Source organism: Trifolium pratense, linkage group LG3 (genome assembly GCF_020283565.1).
Source record: "Trifolium pratense cultivar HEN17-A07 linkage group LG3, ARS_RC_1.1, whole genome shotgun sequence".
NCBI lineage: Eukaryota > Viridiplantae > Streptophyta > Magnoliopsida > Fabales > Fabaceae > Trifolium > Trifolium pratense.
In genome coordinates, this window is record NC_060061.1 from 34,772,372 (window position 1) to 34,792,135 (window position 19,764).

The 19,764-nt window shown below is 33.5% G+C and overlaps 4 protein-coding genes across 4 annotated transcripts; 3 read left to right on the forward strand and 1 right to left on the reverse strand.

Moving 5' to 3' along the window:
- Positions 1-322: 322 nt before the first annotated feature.
- On the forward strand, positions 323-4,438 carry LOC123917873 (ABC transporter I family member 10). The gene is made up of 6 exons (XM_045969751.1): positions 323-610; positions 743-914; positions 994-1,080; positions 2,704-2,829; positions 2,917-3,039; positions 3,852-4,438. The coding sequence occupies exons 1-6, from the start codon at positions 522-524 to the stop codon at positions 4,059-4,061; spliced, it is 807 nt and encodes a 268-aa protein (XP_045825707.1). The 5' UTR covers positions 323-521; the 3' UTR covers positions 4,062-4,438.
- Positions 4,439-5,254: 816 nt separating this feature from the next.
- LOC123915704 (GDP-mannose transporter GONST1) lies at positions 5,255-10,308 on the forward strand. The gene is made up of 8 exons (XM_045966908.1): positions 5,255-6,222; positions 6,659-6,798; positions 7,825-7,954; positions 8,740-8,838; positions 8,991-9,145; positions 9,398-9,514; positions 9,635-9,732; positions 9,858-10,308. The coding sequence occupies exons 1-8, from the start codon at positions 6,001-6,003 to the stop codon at positions 9,914-9,916; spliced, it is 1,020 nt and encodes a 339-aa protein (XP_045822864.1). The 5' UTR covers positions 5,255-6,000; the 3' UTR covers positions 9,917-10,308.
- A 1,369-nt stretch (positions 10,309-11,677) lies between these two features.
- On the forward strand, positions 11,678-13,312 carry LOC123915705 (probable gamma-secretase subunit PEN-2). Its single transcript, XM_045966909.1, has 2 exons — positions 11,678-12,060; positions 13,017-13,312. The coding sequence occupies exons 1-2, from the start codon at positions 11,820-11,822 to the stop codon at positions 13,175-13,177; spliced, it is 402 nt and encodes a 133-aa protein (XP_045822865.1). The 5' UTR covers positions 11,678-11,819; the 3' UTR covers positions 13,178-13,312.
- Positions 13,313-14,356: 1,044 nt separating this feature from the next.
- Positions 14,357-19,304, reverse strand: LOC123916299 (probable polygalacturonase). Its single transcript, XM_045967729.1, is given in 10 exon segments — positions 14,357-15,153; positions 15,156-15,188; positions 15,191-15,266; positions 15,568-15,594; positions 15,746-15,795; positions 15,897-16,517; positions 16,671-16,741; positions 17,112-17,286; positions 17,650-17,770; positions 18,630-19,304. Coding segments are annotated over 10 exon segments (2,316 nt in total). The 5' UTR covers positions 19,071-19,304; the 3' UTR covers positions 14,357-14,452.
- Positions 19,305-19,764: the final 460 nt, after the last annotated feature.

The window sequence follows — 19,764 nt, forward strand, 5'->3', positions numbered from 1 at the left end:
ATATAACAACACAATGTCTATACAAATAATACGATAAAATCAAAGTATCGAAATAGTCATATTTTCGGATATGACATCTAAATCATTGATTCAATCTGTAATTGATTGGAGTTGATTTTTCAATATGAACTAAACGAACACCGCAACAAGACGGAAAATAAAAAATGTCGTAGCAATCAGACGACGAACAACATACCACTACCGTGAGACGACGAAATCACAACTCTAAAAAACTTGATTATTTGAAAATCACTTATTTAATAACATGAAAATGATATGTCACTTCTTCATATAACCCTCTCAACAAAAATCTACTTACAGTGATTTAATTCGGATGAATGTGTAAAGAAAATTACACTTTCAGTATGTTTAAATTAAATACTAGTAAATAATTTGCCTACTAAAAATCCTAAACACACAACACAACCACAAGCTACAGAATTTTGTTGTTTAATTTTCCTTTTATTGTTAAAACTTTCCCGGGAAAGAGAACGAGAAAGAAGAGGGAAACAGGAAATGATATGAATCTCCCTTCTCTCACATTCACCCGTTATCCCCCTCACCATCTTGTTTCTCCTCTCTATTCTAAACTTCCCAAAGCCACTGCAAGGTTTATCTATCTAACTTTCAATTTTTTCATTTAGACATTTTATCAAACAGTTTGTGTTTACTTTAAACTTTAACTTTTTCCACTGTATTATTAACCTTTTGGTGAAGTTTATGTATTTGGGTTATTTTTCAGGGGAAAAAGTGTCGATAGTGTTGCAATTGAAGCTCGTAATCTGAATTTCTCATTCACTGCAAAGCAAACCAAGGATGTGACTGTTCTTAGAGATTGTTCGATTCGCATTCCTTCTGGGCAATTTTGGATGCTTCTTGGTCCCAATGGATGTGGAAAATCAACACTTTTGAAAGTACCATTGAACCTACTCTACTAAGAAGAATTAATAAGAGTTATCATTTTATACTAAAACACTATTTTTTGCAATGCAGATTTTGGCTGGTTTGTTGATTCCAACTTCAGGAACAGTATATGTGAATGGACCTAAAAGTTTTGTTTTCCAAAATCCAGATCATCAGGTTTTTTTTTTCTGAAGTTATTTTGTGCTACTTGATTCATTGCTACCGTTCTTCTAAGCTTGAACTCTGGTTGCTTGAGCTGTAGCAAATAGGTTGAGTCTATATATTCTAAGAAATTCATTGGATTTGTTTTCCACGAGGATACAAATATAGGCTAAAGATTTTGTTATTAAGATTTTACAAAATCCAAATTCAGAGAGGGTAACTTGTCAAATTTCGAGTCATGTTGAAGTTAGTAAGGGAGGAGGAACGAAACTCGAAGTTTAAATTTTTACATATCTTGCTACTGTTTCTCTGCTGTTTGAAGACTCAATTTGTATAGCTCATTTGAAATGCAGTAGTTGGATATGAAAAAAAGGATATAGAAGTTCATTTTTTAGGCAATTTTCTTACGGGAGTCAAATCATCACGACATCACCTACCCATTTTGTTTTGTATATCTCCTTTGATGTCCCTCCAATTACACAATAACCACCTCTCGAAAACTATTTCAGAGGGATAACATTACTATATGAAAAAAATATTTTACTGATGTATGTTGTCCTTTTTCAATTAAAGGGACAGACATAAAAAGAAGCATCCTACCATTTTCCAACTTTTCCATATGGCGTGTTTATTTTGCAAGCAAACACTTCCTTCGGCTATATTAGTTTCCAAATTTTTTATTGCCGTTGCCACTGCCCTGAGACCGGACTACAACTACTACTCATCAGCACTCTAGAGATTTGATTGTTGTTGCTTGATTTTCTGCAATGTTTTGTTTAAAGAAACATGCCTTCTTTTTCCTTTGCACCTCGAAGTGTAAGAAGTGTCATCGATAGGCTTAGTTGGAGAAAATATTTTTAGTTTTTATTTTATATGTTTTCACTAATAGTTTAAGAAGAGTATTGTTAATTGGGACTTAAGAGCAGTAGTTGATGAATTAGAAAATGGAAACTATTTATTGATCAGTGCTGCATTTAATAGCTGTACGTTTCAAAATATACTTTTCACATTTGCTTTTTAGCCATGGCCTAACGTTAAAAAGTTGTTTTTAATGTGCCTATATAAATATTTGAAAACATGATAAAAAGTAAAGATGAAATTTTTGCAATTATTAGTGGAAACAGAAAATGATTTCTTAAATCCAACAGGCTTCATTCTGTTTTTCTTGTTAACAATGATGGTTAGGTTTACAAACGTATAGAGACAAGTTTTTGATATGTTTATGCCAAATTTACTGATGCAAGCCCAGCAAATCAAAGTTGATACAAAGTGCCTTGTGAAAGAGAAAACATAGAGGAGACTGATTTAGTTTAGTGCATGCCTCTTAGGTTCTTCAAATTTTCCCTCTAAATTTTTCTTCATTACAGAGCACAACAAATTTGCTTCATTTATCTTTTTTTGCAGAACCGACAATGGTGCTTTCTTATGAATTTGAATCATTCAATTATCCTTAAATCTATTCTTTATTTGAATATTATCTCGATGTCTGCAGTTCAGATTAAACTGTTGTGATCCAAAAAAAATCATTCACTGAATGTGAAATTAAATTAAAAACTTGATTTTGTTATAATCTATAGTTACTGAAACTAATAATATGTATGTAAAGTGTGTAGTATAATAGTATTTCTTTTATTGCAGGTGGTGATGCCTACCGTAGATTCTGATGTTGCATTTGGTCTTGGTAAAGTTAATTTGGCTGATGATGAAGTCAGATCTAGGGTGTCACAAGCTTTACATGCTGTTGGTTTATCTGACTACATGAAGGTATTATGGACTTCAACATTGAACCCCGAAACAAATGTGTGAATTGGACATATTATAAATGAATTTTCTCTTTGTTGCAATGTTCAGAGATCTGTCCAAACTCTGAGTGGTGGTCAGAAGCAGAGGGTTGCCATTGCTGGTGCTCTAGCAGAAGCTTGTAAGGTTCTGTTGTTGGATGAGCTCACAACTTTCCTAGATGAAACTGACCAGGTGATCTATAAATTGTGATGTTCTATGCCTTCATTGTCTTGTGATCATGGTCATCAGTATTTTACTATATGTGTGAGTTGTATACAAATTGCTGTTTGTTTATTCATCTAGAATCGCAGCATGAATTGCAAATTTTTGTTTTGAAAATGTTAATAAATTAGTTGTTAGAACTGTTAGTGGCGGAAGTTGAACTCACAATCCCTTATCTCTTCAACCTTTGAATGATGACTTGTAACTTGTCCTTGGACTTTGTATAGCGAACAACTCTTTTCATTTTGATTTATGACATGAATCTTGAATTATTTGACGTTACTATATGATATGTCTTTTGGTTTTTGCATGTCACTTGTTTTTACTTAAAAATGTGACAATTTTATTGATTCTAATCATACGGTTCATGGTAATATTCACTTCATTATTTGGAAAATAGGTCTTCAAATTCACGATTTGAATCTGAATTCGATAACCATATTTGTGAGAAAAGTGAAGACTGAGATCTTGAAATCGTAGCAATTAAGGACATTTTACCGGCTACTCAATACTACCAGCAATCACTATTTTTGTTCTTCATATCATTTCTTTTCCTATGCCTGTTATATGCATCTGACATCGCACAATGACAGGTAACAGTGCCGCTGGGGCAGTGTTTATGCTTTTCTTACTTATGAATATGCAGGCCTTTGTATTCCAAAGACTTCACTTAATCGTGCTTACATAAATCTGTTAATATTAGCAGATGTGAAAGTAATAGATTAAATTGTTTCGGCACAAGACCAACACTAACTGATATACTTTTGCACTTGCCCTTAAAGGTTGGAGTTATCAAAGCTGTTAGGAACTGTCTGGATACTTCTGAAGAAGTTACAGCATTATGGGTCACCCATCGTTTGGAAGAACTAGAGTATGCAGATGGTGCAATCTACATGGAGGATGGAAAGGTAGTCATGCATGGTGATGCGACAAAAATACGGAGTTTCATTGAAGACAGACAATCTGCCTATATTAACCAGATTAATTCTTAAATAAATATCTAAAACAGGTACTGGTGCTCTATGCACCGGTTCATACTACTCATGTATCGATGCATAACTATGTTCCTCGTGCATGAATCAGTTTGTGCAGGGCATGTATTGATTCATAGGGTCCCAGTTTTATAAAACTGCATCCTGGAGCTTTATGCACAGATTCACAGAATGTATGCACCTACTCATAAGGTTCCAGACGCGCATTTGTTTAAGCCAGGGAGGCCTATGCACCGATTAATACTTTTATGAACCGATTCATACACGAATTTCCTGCATAATTTGTAAAACAGAAACTTCCCAAAACAGATTGTAAATAATGTATTTGCATTAGATTCCATGAACTTCTATTTGTATCTAAAAATGGTTTTTTGTTAGCCATTGAAACTAAACTCATCATGATTGGAACCTTTTATATTCTCCTTTGAAAAAATCTCAAAGTATGGAGAATATTTTATTTAAAATGTAAAGTTATCCATCCAAACTATAAGGACGGGTAACAGGGAAAAGGGTAATTATTTCGGACTTGGATATAGTGCAGTCACTGTGATGCAGTCAGTGCATCACATTCGTCTGATTGAAATCAAACGGTTCAGATTTAAATGCAGTTTAAATATAACAATTATGATCATTAAATATAAGTCGTCCGATCTGGATCCAACGGTTTTAAATTCACTGACTGCACATGCAGTCAAGGGTGATGACTCTACCCAATCCAGGTTGAATTACTTCTTGTATATGATGCTGAAGAATTACTAAAGACACAAGCACTTTGAATTTGTCATTGTTACTTTACATGATCATGTAGTTAAAGGCTATGAATCACCGACACATGCATGGACACCGGACACGATACAAACACCGATACGTTAACATCGATAATAATACATGATAAGATGACACAATTCAATGCAATTATAAGTGCCGGTGTCTAACATTGACATGTGTCCGACACCAGATACGTCTAATCCGATGAGTGTTTGGGATTTATAGGTTAAAGGTGGAACTATGATGGCCTTATTTTTTCATTTTTAGTTGAAGCTTAACTGAAAAATGAGAACAAGTCCAGTATCATATTTAGAACTTTAATTTAGGTAAAATAAAATTATTCTTCTGATCATAAGTCATGGCTGAAAATGAAATGTCAGTTTTGGTGCCTGCAAACGCAGTACCACCAAACACACTCACAAATCAGTGGAATTTAGCTGATATCAATAAAACTCATTTTGGTCAACACTTATATTACAAGTTGCCTAATTTTTTGATTCATTCAATCGCTATTGAATAAAAAAGTTTGTGTTTTCCCATTATTGTGATTATTATTATACAGTTTTTTCCATGTGGGCACAACGCACGCATAGTCATTTGATACATTAAATAAATGGATATGATTATTTTAAGCTGTAATCATAAATGAAACTAATCAAATCATATACACAAACCAAACTGAACAAGAAAAGCACATGAGTTGTGATTATTTTCCTTAATTTGAAAATGAAAGCTCTCATGAACCCAATAATATTGAGTTAAATTTGGTATAAAAAAAGCCAAAAATATCCACAAAAGTTGGTACCTTTTTCAAACGCAATAGGAGTTTGTTTGTTTCCATTTTCAAATTCAGAACCCCTTTTTGTTCCTTTCCCACATCAAAATTTCTGGGTTCATTCAAACCCTCAAAAAAAAAAAAAAAAAATTGTCCTTTTCTCTTCCCTCTTCATCAAATTCTCTTTATTACAACCATTAATCTCATAACCCTTGATGGGTTTTTCTCTTTGATCATAAACAAACAAGGGTTTGTGAAAAAAAATTATTCTTTTTCATTTTTCACGTTTTCTCTACTTTCAAATCGTACTGAACTCAACGCAGGTGGAGGAGTTGTTCGTCGGAACAGAGCTCCACACCGCCCCGCCGTGGCAGTGATTGACAATATAGCATAAAAATGAAGTCTTCTACGGATGATGAACATGATGAAGAAAATGTGAAGTTGTTGGAAAAAAGCAGAGAAAGAGGTTCAAGAAATGGAAGGGTTGTTAAAGTTCATAATCAAGCTTTATTATCTGGACTTGCTTATTGTCTTTCCTCTTGTGGCATGATTTTAGTTAACAAATTTGTACTATCTAGTTATGATTTTAATGCTGGAATTTCCTTAATGGTTTATCAGGTAATTAATTAATTTATTTATTTCCCTTTTTGTTTTTGTGTGTTTTCTTCTTTAACTTAGGCTCTGTTAGGATTGATAGCTTAATTTGCAGCTTATATATAAGCTATTTCTAAGTAATTATCATGGAAAGTGTTTATATATAAGCTATTTCTATAACCAAAGACAAAACAAAGTTAAATTAGTTTTGTATAAGCTATAAGCTGCTTCCATAAGCTATCTGGGAGAGCTTACTAAAATAAGCTAAACCAGCTTATGAATATGTCATAAGCAACCAACTTATGAACATGAACATGTCGTAGGCTATTTTCATAAGCTTTCCCAAATAGTTTTAGGAGTGCTTATGCTACCAGATAAGTTCAAATAAGTCAATCCAAACAGGTTTTTAGACCCGTATAGTTCAATAACGATGTAAAGGTTGATACTTTTGTGGATGCAGAATTTCATTTCGGTGATCATTGTTTCTGTGTTGAGCCTTCTGGGTTTAGTTTCAACTGAACCATTGACATGGAGGTTGATTAAAGTTTGGTTACCTGTCAATGTTATATTTGTTGGAATGCTAATTACAAGCATGTTTAGGTATGAAGTCTTCAACTTTGTGGCTTTTATATTGCTTTCTTTTATCTTTCATTACAATATAGTATTTGATAATCTTCCAAAGGGGATGACGGGGGCAAACACTTTGTGACTGTTTTTCTAACTGTCAATATTTCGTATACTTTTTCCAAATTAGAATGTTTAGTTACTAAGTTTGAGATGTGGAGATAAGCTTCTAAATGACACAACTTCGGAAGTGGAAGTAAAAATAGCGCACAACTTCGGAAGTGGAAGTAAAAATAGCGTATGAAATATAAGTTTAGTTTAGCAGGAGGCACACTACCATTAGCTTAGAGATAAAAGTTAGACAACATACCAGATGACAATTCTTACATTTTAAGTATCTTGAACCCATCATTTAAAATGATAGTACAATAGAGGGGGATTTCAATCATTGAACTTATCCATGGTTGATGAAATGGAGTGATGCTTATGGTTTTATTTGTCACAGAAAAGAAACTATAAGATCTATAATGTTGTATGAGATTGAGTGGTAAACGGATAACAAATTAGTAAGCTCAATGTTACAGAGATGAGTGTATTACACTAGACAAAATAAGATTAAGAATGAAATCATTAAGGAGAAAGTTATAGTAGGACATATTGTGGAAAAGATGATAAAGTCTCAGCTTCGGTAATTTCAGTATTTTTGGAAAACACAAGGAGAAGCACCTGTAAGGCGGGTAGACTAATTGGAGGATGGTTCAATAGTAGCTAGAGGTAAAAAGAGGCCAAGGAAAACTGTAGGGCAAACCATTAAAAAGGACTTTGTTTTGTCATCAGACATTATTTATGATAATATATTAAGGCATCAATTAATTAATATCCCCATTATGGCAAATGGCTTTGGTTTTTGTAATGTTTCAAATGCTTCCAGAGAGATTTTGTTCCTTAGTGATATGGCGTAATTATGATATTAACTTTTTATTGTCAAACTTGTGGTATTAACGTTTCAATCTTGCCAGTGTCAATTTATGGATTTTGCTTATTCATTTGTACTACATGCAGTTTGAAATACATTAATGTAGCTATGGTGACAGTCTTGAAGAATGTTACTAATGTCATAACCGCTGTTGGTGAAATGTACTTGTTCAAGAAGCAGCATGAAGGCAGAGTCTGGGGTGCTCTATTTCTGATGGTATGTTCAAGAGGTTGAGATGTGAAACTTGTGATTTCTGTGTCTGATACCCCCACTTTGATGTTAAATAATGGACTTGCATGTTTTACCTTTTTTTGTTCTCGTTTGTTTTACTTACATCTCCTACAACCATTGTTGTTGCCAATATACTGCTTTACTGAAGTTGTCAAAGTTGAATCACTGGGGAAAATATTTTTGTCTAATCATTGAAAAAATGTTCTTGTATTACTGAATAACCCTTGCTGGACCTTTGCCTGCAGTCACAATCTCACATATTCCAGCAGTCAATCAGTAGACGTTAGATTGAAATTGGACAGCACAAAAAGCACGCAGATTTTGTTTTTTTTTAAATTATAAAACACCAAGCTTGAAATCTGGAGCGTCCAATCTCGATTCAATGACCACCAATGTGTTGACTGCTTGAATCCATGGGATTGTGACTGCAGGCAATCCAAATCCCTTTTTAGGGAGCATAAATGATGTCTGGAGTGGGATTGGCATGTTAAGATGGTTACAAGACATTTATCTAAATTTTTAATCTCAAATTCGGTAGACAGTCACAGTTGATGTGTGGGAATACTCTGCAGGGGTCTGTCCTGCTGCTGGCTATGTGTGACTTGTCTATTTTGGTTCATTCTTATCATAAATATCTATTATTATTTTTGCCTCATGCAACTCTTTATTCTTATGATCTTGAATCAAGCATCTGTTTTGGATACTTGCTTTTCCAAGCATCGCGAGTTTTTAAACAAGACAGCCTGAAAGAGTTTCCCTTTCCCTTGCAGATCATTTCAGCAATAACTGGAGGGATTACTGATCTCTCTTTTAATGCAACGGGCTATGCGTGGCAGACACTAAACTGTTTCTTAACCGCATCATATTCTGTGAGTATTAATATTTTATGATTTTAAGTTCCATTGCTTACCTTTCTGTTACCTTCTGGATGCTTTTCAAATGGAGTCTGCACTTCTTAACAGAAGAGGTTTTAGCTTTTAATTAAATGTGCTGATTAGTTGATGGTTTTTTAATATTGCAGCTGACCCTACGGAGGGTCATGGATACGGCAAAGCAATATACTAAATCTGGAAATTTAAATGAGTTTTCGATGGTCTTGTTGAACAACACTCTCTCTTTGCCTTTGGGAATTTTCCTGATTGTTGTTTTCAATGAGGTGGATTATCTCCTAACAACGTGAGTGTGTGTGAAGTCATTATGTGCTTTGAATGATTTTATCTTTCTTATCAGAGGCTACGTTATCTCATAGGTTAAAATGTATCATCAAGAGCACATCCTATGTGTATCTTTTGTTCCGTGCTTGTTTTTCTTTATACAATATAATTAGACCTCGAATCTCCAGAAAAGGGCTTGTATGTCAAAGTTATCCGCTATATTTTCGTTTTGCAAATCTCATTATTAAAGATATCAATGTATTTCAATTGACAGGCCACTTCTGAGATTGCCTAGCTTTTGGTTAGTGATGACATTTAGTGGAATTCTGGGTTTAGCAATTAGCTTCACATCGATGTGGTTTCTTCATCAGACAGGAGCTACAACTTACAGGTTTGATCAGAAGTTCCAATTGTTGCTCTTACCACTGAGTGACATCTCATAGACCAGTTATATATGATTGTCGGGAAAATTTATTTTCAACACATCTAATGACTAGTTTTCCATCTGCAGTCTTGTTGGTTCATTGAATAAGATACCACTTTCAATTGCTGGCATCTTTCTCTTTAAAGTTCCTACTAGCGTGGAGAACTCAGCCAGCATTTTATTCGGTTAGTTTTTTTCATCGACTGAAATTTTGCATTTACTATTATGATAATTGTTATTGTAGAGTAAATTTGCGCAAGTTTGTATTACATTCTTTTTTCAACGCTGAATGTTGAAATGCAAATTGTAGGACTTTTAGCAGGAGTACTTTTCGCTAGAGCCAAAATCAGGGAGAGATCACAAACCTGAGTAGCAGTATAAGGAATTTTTCGTAGATATGATGATTTCTGGGGTGAAGTTAGAAATTCAATCTGGTATTTTAAGGTGTCATCAAATGATCAAAGAGATGACATAAGTTAAGCTAACTTTCCACCCTTTAAAAAGCGAGTTTGTGATTGCTTCTATATGAGGGAGAGTTTTTGGTCCCCGTTCGTTTGGATTAAATTGGCGAAGAGTTGCTTTTGCTTGGATTGCATTGCACTGGAAGAAAAATTTGTCACCAACGTTTTTATGTTGGATTCTGTATCATGTGACTTTATTGTTCCTATGTATCACTTAACAATTTGTTTTGATGAGAAAATTATCATGAAAAATGTAAAGGGAAAAAGAAGAGTTGATCTTGCATCTTAAGACAAAGGTTACATTATCTGGTATTTTTGTTTCCTTTTTCCATCCTAAGCTATTATATTGAGAGTTATGTCTCCTAATAAAAAGGGCTAAGATATAGAGCATTCACAATATAGTGATTTTCTTAAGTAAGCGCTTAAGAAATTATGCATTTAATAGTGCAAGAAAGTTAATGCTTGAAAAGTTAAAATTTATAAGTTCTAAAAAATATTTTTTATATTTATTGTACTTCTTTAAAATATATGTCCACACATGTTAACATTCAATCACTTCAACTAAGCATCCTAAGACTTCATTCAACATCGTTAGATACAACTCGATTTTTCATCAATAAGATTCAAATTATTAGTACTCATATCACACTTCTTGTTCTATTTCTATTCTTAAGATTTTAAATTAAACATAAAGCATCATAGCATATCAGACAAATCAATTTGAATTTCATTATTATTTCCATCATCTCTTTTTTCGAGCTCAAGTTCACATAATTGTGTTTTTGAGGTATTGTCCATTCTAAATTTTATGGCTCTTTCAGTTTTATTTTATCTTTTATCAAATGTGTTTGTATCTCGTTAAATTAAGATGTTTGAGTGTTTTTAATGATTTCTCTTTAGGCTTATTCCCTATGAAACTTTTAGGTATATTGAACACTTTTTTTTGTAAATATTTTCTTATAACGAATAATAAAGTAAAATGAATAAAAAATATAGAAATATAATGTTACTTTCATCTCAAAATATAAAATCGTTTTGCAAATCCATTTTATTTTGCTTGTAAAAAAATACTTTCTTCAAATATCAAGGTACATTAATTAATTTTTTTACAAAAATAGTTCTAAATAAAATGAAGAGAATCAAATGTCAACAATTTATCTCTCTTAATTTTTTACGGATATTTTTGAAAATATAATGTACTATATTGTTCACAATTTCTTTTAACTTTCACCACCAGTTTTAATTTGGTTCGAGGATCACCACCGAATCAACTACAAAATAATAATTTTAAATATTTTATAATTTAAATTTTTTTTTTGACATAAAAAAATCATTTTAAATTCTTTGTCAAAAAAATGTATTTGTAATTCTAGTGTTATTTATTTATCAAAAAGTTGGGAGTAGTAATAAAGTAAAATGAAATGGCAAGTGAAAGAAAAGAGGAGTGATAGCAACACACTCTTTAACAAACACACTCTAACATACTCTCTTCTATTGGTTAAAATTTATATGGTCCCATAAAAATTATATGGGTCCACATTTTTTATGGGACCCATGTGAATTTCAACCAATAAAAAAGAGTGTGTTGAAGTGTGTTTGTTAAAGAGTGTGTTGCTAGCATTATTCGAAAGAAAAAGAAAAAATACAAAATTTAGTTACACAATTTGGTAGTAATTGAAGACAAGTCACACGAGAATCCAAAATTGAACAAAGAACAACAAAGAAGAAAGAAAGACTCTATTTTTCTTTTCTTCAATTCAATTCAATTAATCATCATCGCTTAGGTTAATAAATTTCATAGATCGAAGATAATGGAAGCGTCACAATCACACATCAACAACCCCAATTCGAATCCGAATCCTCTAGCTTCATCAGTTCCGTTATGGCCAACAATCGACGGTCCATTAGGATTATCGGAAGAAGAATCAGTGAAGTACGCTAAAAGATTCTACAAATTCGGTTTCGCATTTCTTCCTCTTCTTTGGGCTGTTAATTGCTTCTACTTCTGGCCTGTTATTCGCCATTCTCATTCCTTCCCTCGCATTCGACCCTGTATGTGTTTTCCCCTCTTTCACTTTTCCCATTTCTTCATCATTTCTAATTCTTTGGTTAGTTTTTAATTAATATTTCTAAGATATATTGTAAAGTTTGTGTTTTTATGTATGTAGTATTGAGTTTTTGGGACTTTGAATTTAGCTCCTATTAAGTGAATTTAAGGGCGTTTGGAATTTGGATTGACTTATTTTTGAGCTCATGCAAATAAATAAGTTTTTTAAGGTAGTTTATGAGAAAACAACTTGTAAAGATACAATTTTTATTAGTGAAAATTTATGAATTAACATAGAAGTTTATTGATTTGCATAAGCTATTTTCATAAGCTCAAAAATAAGCTAAAACCAAACGGGCCCGAGTGAAGTGAGAAAATCAAGTATTGATTTTTTTCAATATACTCATGATTTGTTATGCATGTAGATATAAATAACAAACAAACATTGATTTGTTTATCAATTGTTGATATTATTCACTCTAAAGGGGCTGGATATGAGAACTTATGCAGTTTTTTATATCTATAGTTGATTAAACTATAAGATTGTGGTTTAGTGCTTTTCATAAGTTTTTGTTTCTATTAAATTGGATTGAGGAAGGTGCATAGCTTGATTATGTCTTTGGATGGGGAGGGAGGGAGGGAGTGGTTGTGGTTAGATTGTTGAACTTGAATCTATTCTATTTACATGTTTTAAGTGATTTAATTGGTGAAAAACAATGAATTTCTTCGACATTATTAGAGCCACGTTTCGATTTTTTTAATCTCAAAATATGCTGAATGGTAAGAAAAGTAATTTGTGCCTTTTCCGCACACAAGGTGTAACTGCACTTGAATCTTTGTTTTTACTCTTTTTCTTTCTCTCCTTACACAATTTATGTTTTTCCTCTTTTCGTGTGTATTTGTATTGTTTGTCATGTACTAAATGGAAAGCCTCTTTGATTTGTTGGACATTTTTGTGCAGATGTTGTCGGCTCTGCAATTGGGTTTACTATTTTTGCGGCAATTCTTTGCTCTTGGGCTCTTACATTTTCTATTGGAGGGGAACGCCTCTTTGGCCCTGTCTGGGATCAGTTGGTTATGTACAATCTCGCTGATAGGTTAGGCTTAGTAGGCTGGAGCTAGTTGTGCTTGGACCTGTAATAGAAGAAAAAAAATCACCTTCTTAACTGGTTTGGTGAATGGATGTGTATTACTGATACAATATATATGTATTCTGTTATTGAATTAGTGGATTTCATTGTGGAGCAATGTTTTCAAGAGGATGGTTCTTAGTGTCTTTATTGCTTTTTGGGGCTGGGGTGGATATCATAATGTACAGCTTAGCTTTTAGATTCATTGTCTCATTTCTTCCTGATAGTAGAATTGGTATGCTGTTTGTCAAATATTACTAAACTAAATGAAAAGGTCAGTCAAATTAAAGAACTACCAACCAAATTATATTTCACTTAATATGTGATCCCAGTTGCACCTAGATATGAGTACAATGCTCGGCTTCCCATCGGAGGGCATTGTACTTGCAAACACCCCGACGATCAAATTAGTTCGTTAGTTTATGTAAGACTTTCTGTTTAGAGTGATTATGTACCTTTCTTATGTGTAGGTGTCCTTATATAGGACGAACTTTCAGGAATACAGGGTGAAAACATGTCAGTCAATTGAGAGAAGTTTGGTGTGAGTTTCATCGTTATGATCTTGATCATACGGTGATGAGGGGATCGGCGAGTTTTCTAGTGTGTTGTCAATGCATTGTCTGAGTGTGGGTGTCCCCCATCGATTCTATTTTATAGCGGAGTGGGCCTCGGCTTAGTCCGTTGCCACCAAGTAGTCAGCTAGTGAAATGAGGTGATGAATTGAATCCGGCTGAGTGTCCTCAGAAGGAGTTCGAGTTAAGTTGATTGATTGCCATGCTTGTTTCTCATGTACTTGAGATAAATAAATAAATAAAATAACGACTACATAGGTTGCTCTTTAGCCCATTTGTTTTTCATTAGAGATAATGACTTGATTGGTGTCAGTTTGACAAAGATAAAATAGAAGTGAATGGGTTGATTGGGTTTTGACGCATTCATTCTTGTTTTTTAGAAGGTTACTGAATACGTTTCGCTCGTTATAAAGGAGGACTATGAACTTCTATTTCTAAAAAGTACCATTAGTTATTTTTAAAGTTTGTGCATGTGTACCATTAACAAAGTGTTCTACATAAAAAGTGCTATATTTTAGTGAAGTTTTTCTATTGCTTAAAATTTTATCTATTATCATATCAATACTCAATAACCACAATACCATCAACATAGAAAGGCCTTCAATGTAAATAGTAACATTGTGCAACAAATAGAACTATATTTTGAAAGGGGAGTTCCCAATCAAATCAAACCATGATACAGAACACTGAAATGGCTAACTGTAAATAATCTCAGACACAATCAAACTCAAATCATCAACACTATCAACTTCTGACTCAGAAAGTGATATAAGCTTTCTCTTTATCTTCTCAACTGATTCAGAAGGTGTGGCTGTAGGAGATCCCAACCCTGGATTTTGACTATTAAACACAGAAAACACAGTTGTAACTTCTACACCGCGATTTAGAAAGAAATGGAACAATCCCTTAGGGATCACAAACACATCACCTTCTTTTAAAGCCTTCTGGAAAAGCTTGTTTTGTGTATCAAGAAATCCAACTTCCAATACACCTTCCTTAACAAAGATCATCTCGCTAGCTCTTGGATGATTATGGAAGTTCACAATCCCATCCACTTCAATGTCTGTTCTACCAATTGACATACCAAGAGTGTTGAGGCCAGGGAACTTTGAAGCTGTCACAATGTTGATTGATGAACCAAATTTGTCTCTTGAACCAGATTTGCTTAATTCCATGGTTTTGAAATCATGAGCAGATTTGTCAGCTGGGTTATTGCAGGTGAGACCATTGATGGATGTGGTATGTTTTTCTGATGGTGATGTGGGGCATGTGTCCTGTATATTATCACAGTCTGCTAAACATATTTGTATGCTGCTAAAAGCTACAATGAGGAACATGAAGCACAATAAAGAATGTAATTTCATATTCATCTTGATGCTCAGATTTTGTCAATACATGTAAATATACCATTTTTTAAGGTTTTGACTATTGATGTAACAAGTCTTTGCAGATGAGTGTTTTGGGGTTGCAATAAATACAAGTTATGACAGTCTTGGAGTTCACTGCTGGCTTTGCTAGGAAGTACATTGCTTTAAAGAAAAAACATTAATAAATAATTTTCTAATGAATTTTTCAGTATTAAAGAGTAATGAAGAGATTAAAACTGAATCAAAATTGTCTCTCCTGTATTCAAATTTGGGTTCTCTCCTTGTGTGAACAAACTGTCTATACAACAGTAACAAATAATCTCGTAAAAAAAATAAGTAACAAATAATGTTAAAAAAACATTCTAGTATAAGTGTAAAACACAAGAATCATGGGTTACACCTCTAAAACTAAGGTGCAACTCCAAGTTATATAGCATTATAGCCACCAACCAGGATGAGAGAGAGAGCATGACATGATATCAATCAAATTCAACAGTAATCCTACATGTTCCAATCGCAAATCTGAAACCGATCAGATTATTTGTCAATGTCACCAGAGGCAGGAAGGAAGATCTCATGTCATATAAATTCAAGCTTTACAAGCCCAATCCATTATTGCAGCTCATTTTTCACTCGTAGCAAAATAATCCGCTTGAGCAGGACTCGAGAAACTTCTCAGGGAGGCAACAATATGAGCCAGTGATCTGGTTTTCACCAAAGCTAAATTTTTTAACCATCCACGATCTGCACGCGGTAAATATGCAAGGTCAACACCAGGATGAAGTGCCATTGTTCTGCAACTCAGGACATGGAACGGGGAATACCCCATTGGCAAAACCAGCGACATATTCACAATGCCATGTTGCAGATAAGGCTACACCAAGAAGAGTAATATTCTTGAAGCACAAGCCTTCAAATGATGAACCCTCCACACCTTCCAAAACTGCAGATTTTGTTGAATTTACACTGACCACATTGCTTATTAAAATATCTTCAAATCTAGGAACGGCTTTTGGATCCCACCCATCATCAGGATGGTCATTCGAACCTCTACTGAACCTAATGGGTATCTTCACTCTCTCCATTCTTATATTGCTTATACTCACATTTTTTATATACCCGCCTCTGCCATTATCAGATTTTATGCGAACGCCGGCTGCAGAATTCCACACGTGCAAATTCTCGATTATAATATTTGAAATTCCACCAGACATTTCACTGCCTATTCCTACTCCAGAGCAAGTTGGGGTAGTCCCTGAAACTCTCCTCACTATGATGTTTGTGCTGGGCTTAGCCATGGTGATTCCATATTGATCCCAACCACTCTTGATGGCTACGAGATCATCCCCACTTTCTATGTAATTATCTTCAATACACACGTTGGTACTCGAGTCTGTATCATGAGAAATGGAATTCACTTGTAAGAGACTATAAAACAATTTATGTGTAACATTTTTTCACATGAATTTGTGCATAAAAAAGGCAAAAGGAGAGAAGGATAAAAGAACACAATTAATAAAGAGGTAAATAGTAGCAAAGAACAAACCTGGATCTATGCCATCCGTATTTGGGGCATTGAGAGGAGCCAAGATTGTCATCCCTTTGATCACAACATTACTGAATAAAAATCACAACATTACTGAATAAAAAACACAACATTTTATTAAACCTCAAAGTGTTTCTGTAGTTACAAAAGCTAGCAACAAACAAGCATAACTAATTGAACTGTTTTTCTTTAAACGTGCATCCATTATATAATTAGACAGGACACACACACAACTACATGCACAATATAACATCTAAACAGATACTATCCAATAAAACAAACTGAATTATGGGGTAGTAGGTTAGGTTCCAAAAAATTACTAAAAACTATCAAGAATGTGCTCTAAAAATATTCTATAACTTCGCCCAACCCATTAGGTGATTTTGAAGTTTTGCATTGTTGATCTATACAAGAGACAAATAGCAAAAAAGGACAACAAACCTGCAGTAAACAGGGTGGATGGTCCAAAAAGGAGAATTTCTAAAAGTAAGGTTTGAAACAAGAACATTTTCTGAGTTCATAAGTTCAAGGAGGTGGCCTCTTGTGTGCTCCAGTGTTCTGTTCCACCAAAGTTCCCACCACATCTTCCCTTGACCATCAACTGTCCCATTTTCTCCTACAAAATAATATAATGCATATAAACAATGAGTTAACTATGTAGCACCAACACTTGATATATGAGTCTACACGACACTTGTAGTTACATTCAATTTCTTCAAATTTCAAATTAGTATCGATGTCGATGTGCATGCCAGAATCAGTGATGTGTCGGTGCCTACTACCAACTATATAACTGTACAGGTATTTACAAACTTTGAATTAAGTTGTTGACTTTTTCCCTTGAAAAATAGTCACTCACTGCTCACTAATACATTGATACTTTCTTTTTGTCTACACAATCTAATTCCTTTAGTTTTTATTACAGTACTGAAGGAATTGCAAAAAAGGGAAAAAAAAAGTACTAGTAATTTTTATTTACCTGTGATAACAACATTACGTACACCGTTTCCATGTATAAGGCTAATGTGTCTTCCTCCTAATCTCTCTCTTCCCCTTCCATAAGATGGCAAAGGTTCAATAATAGGCCATTCTTTTGGATCCTGTAATATGTGACCCAAAACTTTAAATTAATAAAAAATTTCACACTTTCATCAAATTTCCAGAAGTGTAAATAGCACAAATAAGTTAAAAAATCAGTAATGTGTGAAAGTTAAACAACATGATCTGGTGGGTTCCATGTGATTGCAATAATTGTACTGCAAACAATATATAAAGAAGTCAAAAGCAACATCTCACCACTTTTCCTAATAAAGATACAGAGAAAACAACAAACTTTAATGAGAAATTTTAAAGGACAAACTACTATTTTAGACTTTAAAAGTGCAACTCCTTATTATATTTGTTATATTGGTCTCTGAATATATCAAAATTATAAATACATCCCTAGTATCTCTTTTGTTAGTAATTTTATAGATTAACTTGACTAGCTATAAACATATTTGAAAACCAAAATAACTAATAAAAGAAACACTTGTCCAATTTCGATACATTTATGAATGAATGTGACAGCAAGATACACTTCTACACCCAAAACGGTGATTTGTCCAATTTTAAAATACTAACTTCATTTATTTAAATTTTGCCCACTAAAGTCACAGATCAAAATCACATGCAAAGACCAAATTCAGCTAGAAAGTTTAATTAATACTGGAAACGTAACTATGTACATTTATAATTTGTTTATTATATTGAAAGTGGATAATAGTATAATTTAGTATCCATTAAGTTTAGCAGTTTAGCCCGGGACATTGAATTTTATATGCATATGTCGGGTTCAAACTCCAAACACTATACTACCAAAAAAGTATAATTTTAAAGTTTAAATAAACAACAAAATTAATATTTGAAAGAAAAAATAGAAATTAGGAAAATACAAAAACGGTTGGGTTGGGACCTTACCTGAGAACCGAGAAGAACAGCACCATGATGAAGAAAAAGCGTGAAATCACTGGTGAGATTAAAACTACCGGTAAGCCACGTTCCAGCGGGGATATTAAGCTGTGATCCACCTTTATTTTGAAAGCGTTGCATGTACCGAATCGCTCTTTGAAACGACTGCGTATTGGAGGTTTTACCATCGCCAACGCCACCGAAATCAACGATGGACATGATGACTTTTCTGGGAGGAACATCGTGAAAAAAAGCGGAGCAGGTGGTGGGATCGAGGGAAGATTTTTGTTGTTGTTGAGAAATGAGGATTGAAAGAGGGAAAAGAGAGCGAGTTGAAAATTGAAGAGAGAGGATTGCGAGGAAGGTGAAGAAGAGAAGTAAGATTGAGAATGAAGGTTTTTTGTATGATCCGAGAATGAGAGTTGTAAAGGTTGGTTTCTCTGATTCCATTGTTATTCTGTTACGGTGGTTGATCAATAAAAAATGGAATTATAGACGGTGGTGATGGTGGTGGTGGAGAAAAAGTGGAAGTAAGTGCGTGTTGCACTAGTATTGGAGCAAAAGCGCGTTTCGATGAAGCGAAAGAGAACGTTGAGAAATTATTATGAGAAAAAATAATAAGAAAATGGGGTGGGTGGGGTCGGATTCGGAAATTCTAAGAAAGAAAAATGGAAGATGCTCTTTTGTGACGTTTATCTGGTGTGTTGTTATTTGTTAATTAATGTCATTTTTTTCTTTCTATTCTCCTATTTTCTTTTCTTTATACATGGAGAAATTTTAGTATTTTTGAAAATATTTAATTATGCAATTAGAGATAAATGTTATGTTTATAGGATTAGTATTTATTTTGTGAGAATTCGAGTTTGATCTTTTGCAAGAATAATTTTTTTATCAGATTTTTCTAATCTTGCAATTGAATTTTAAATTATTGAATTTTTTTTTTTAAAATTAGAGGGCTAATGAAAAAAAAATAGTAGTATTTATTTTTGTAACAAAATTTTTTTTTTTTATTTAAAAAGAATTAGCATTTATATGATATTTTTAATTCAAAAAAAAAAATAGCATTTATTTATTTATTTCTTTTTTAGGTGTTTGGATCAGATCATGCGATTATTAATTAATTGATGGATATGTCATATGGTGC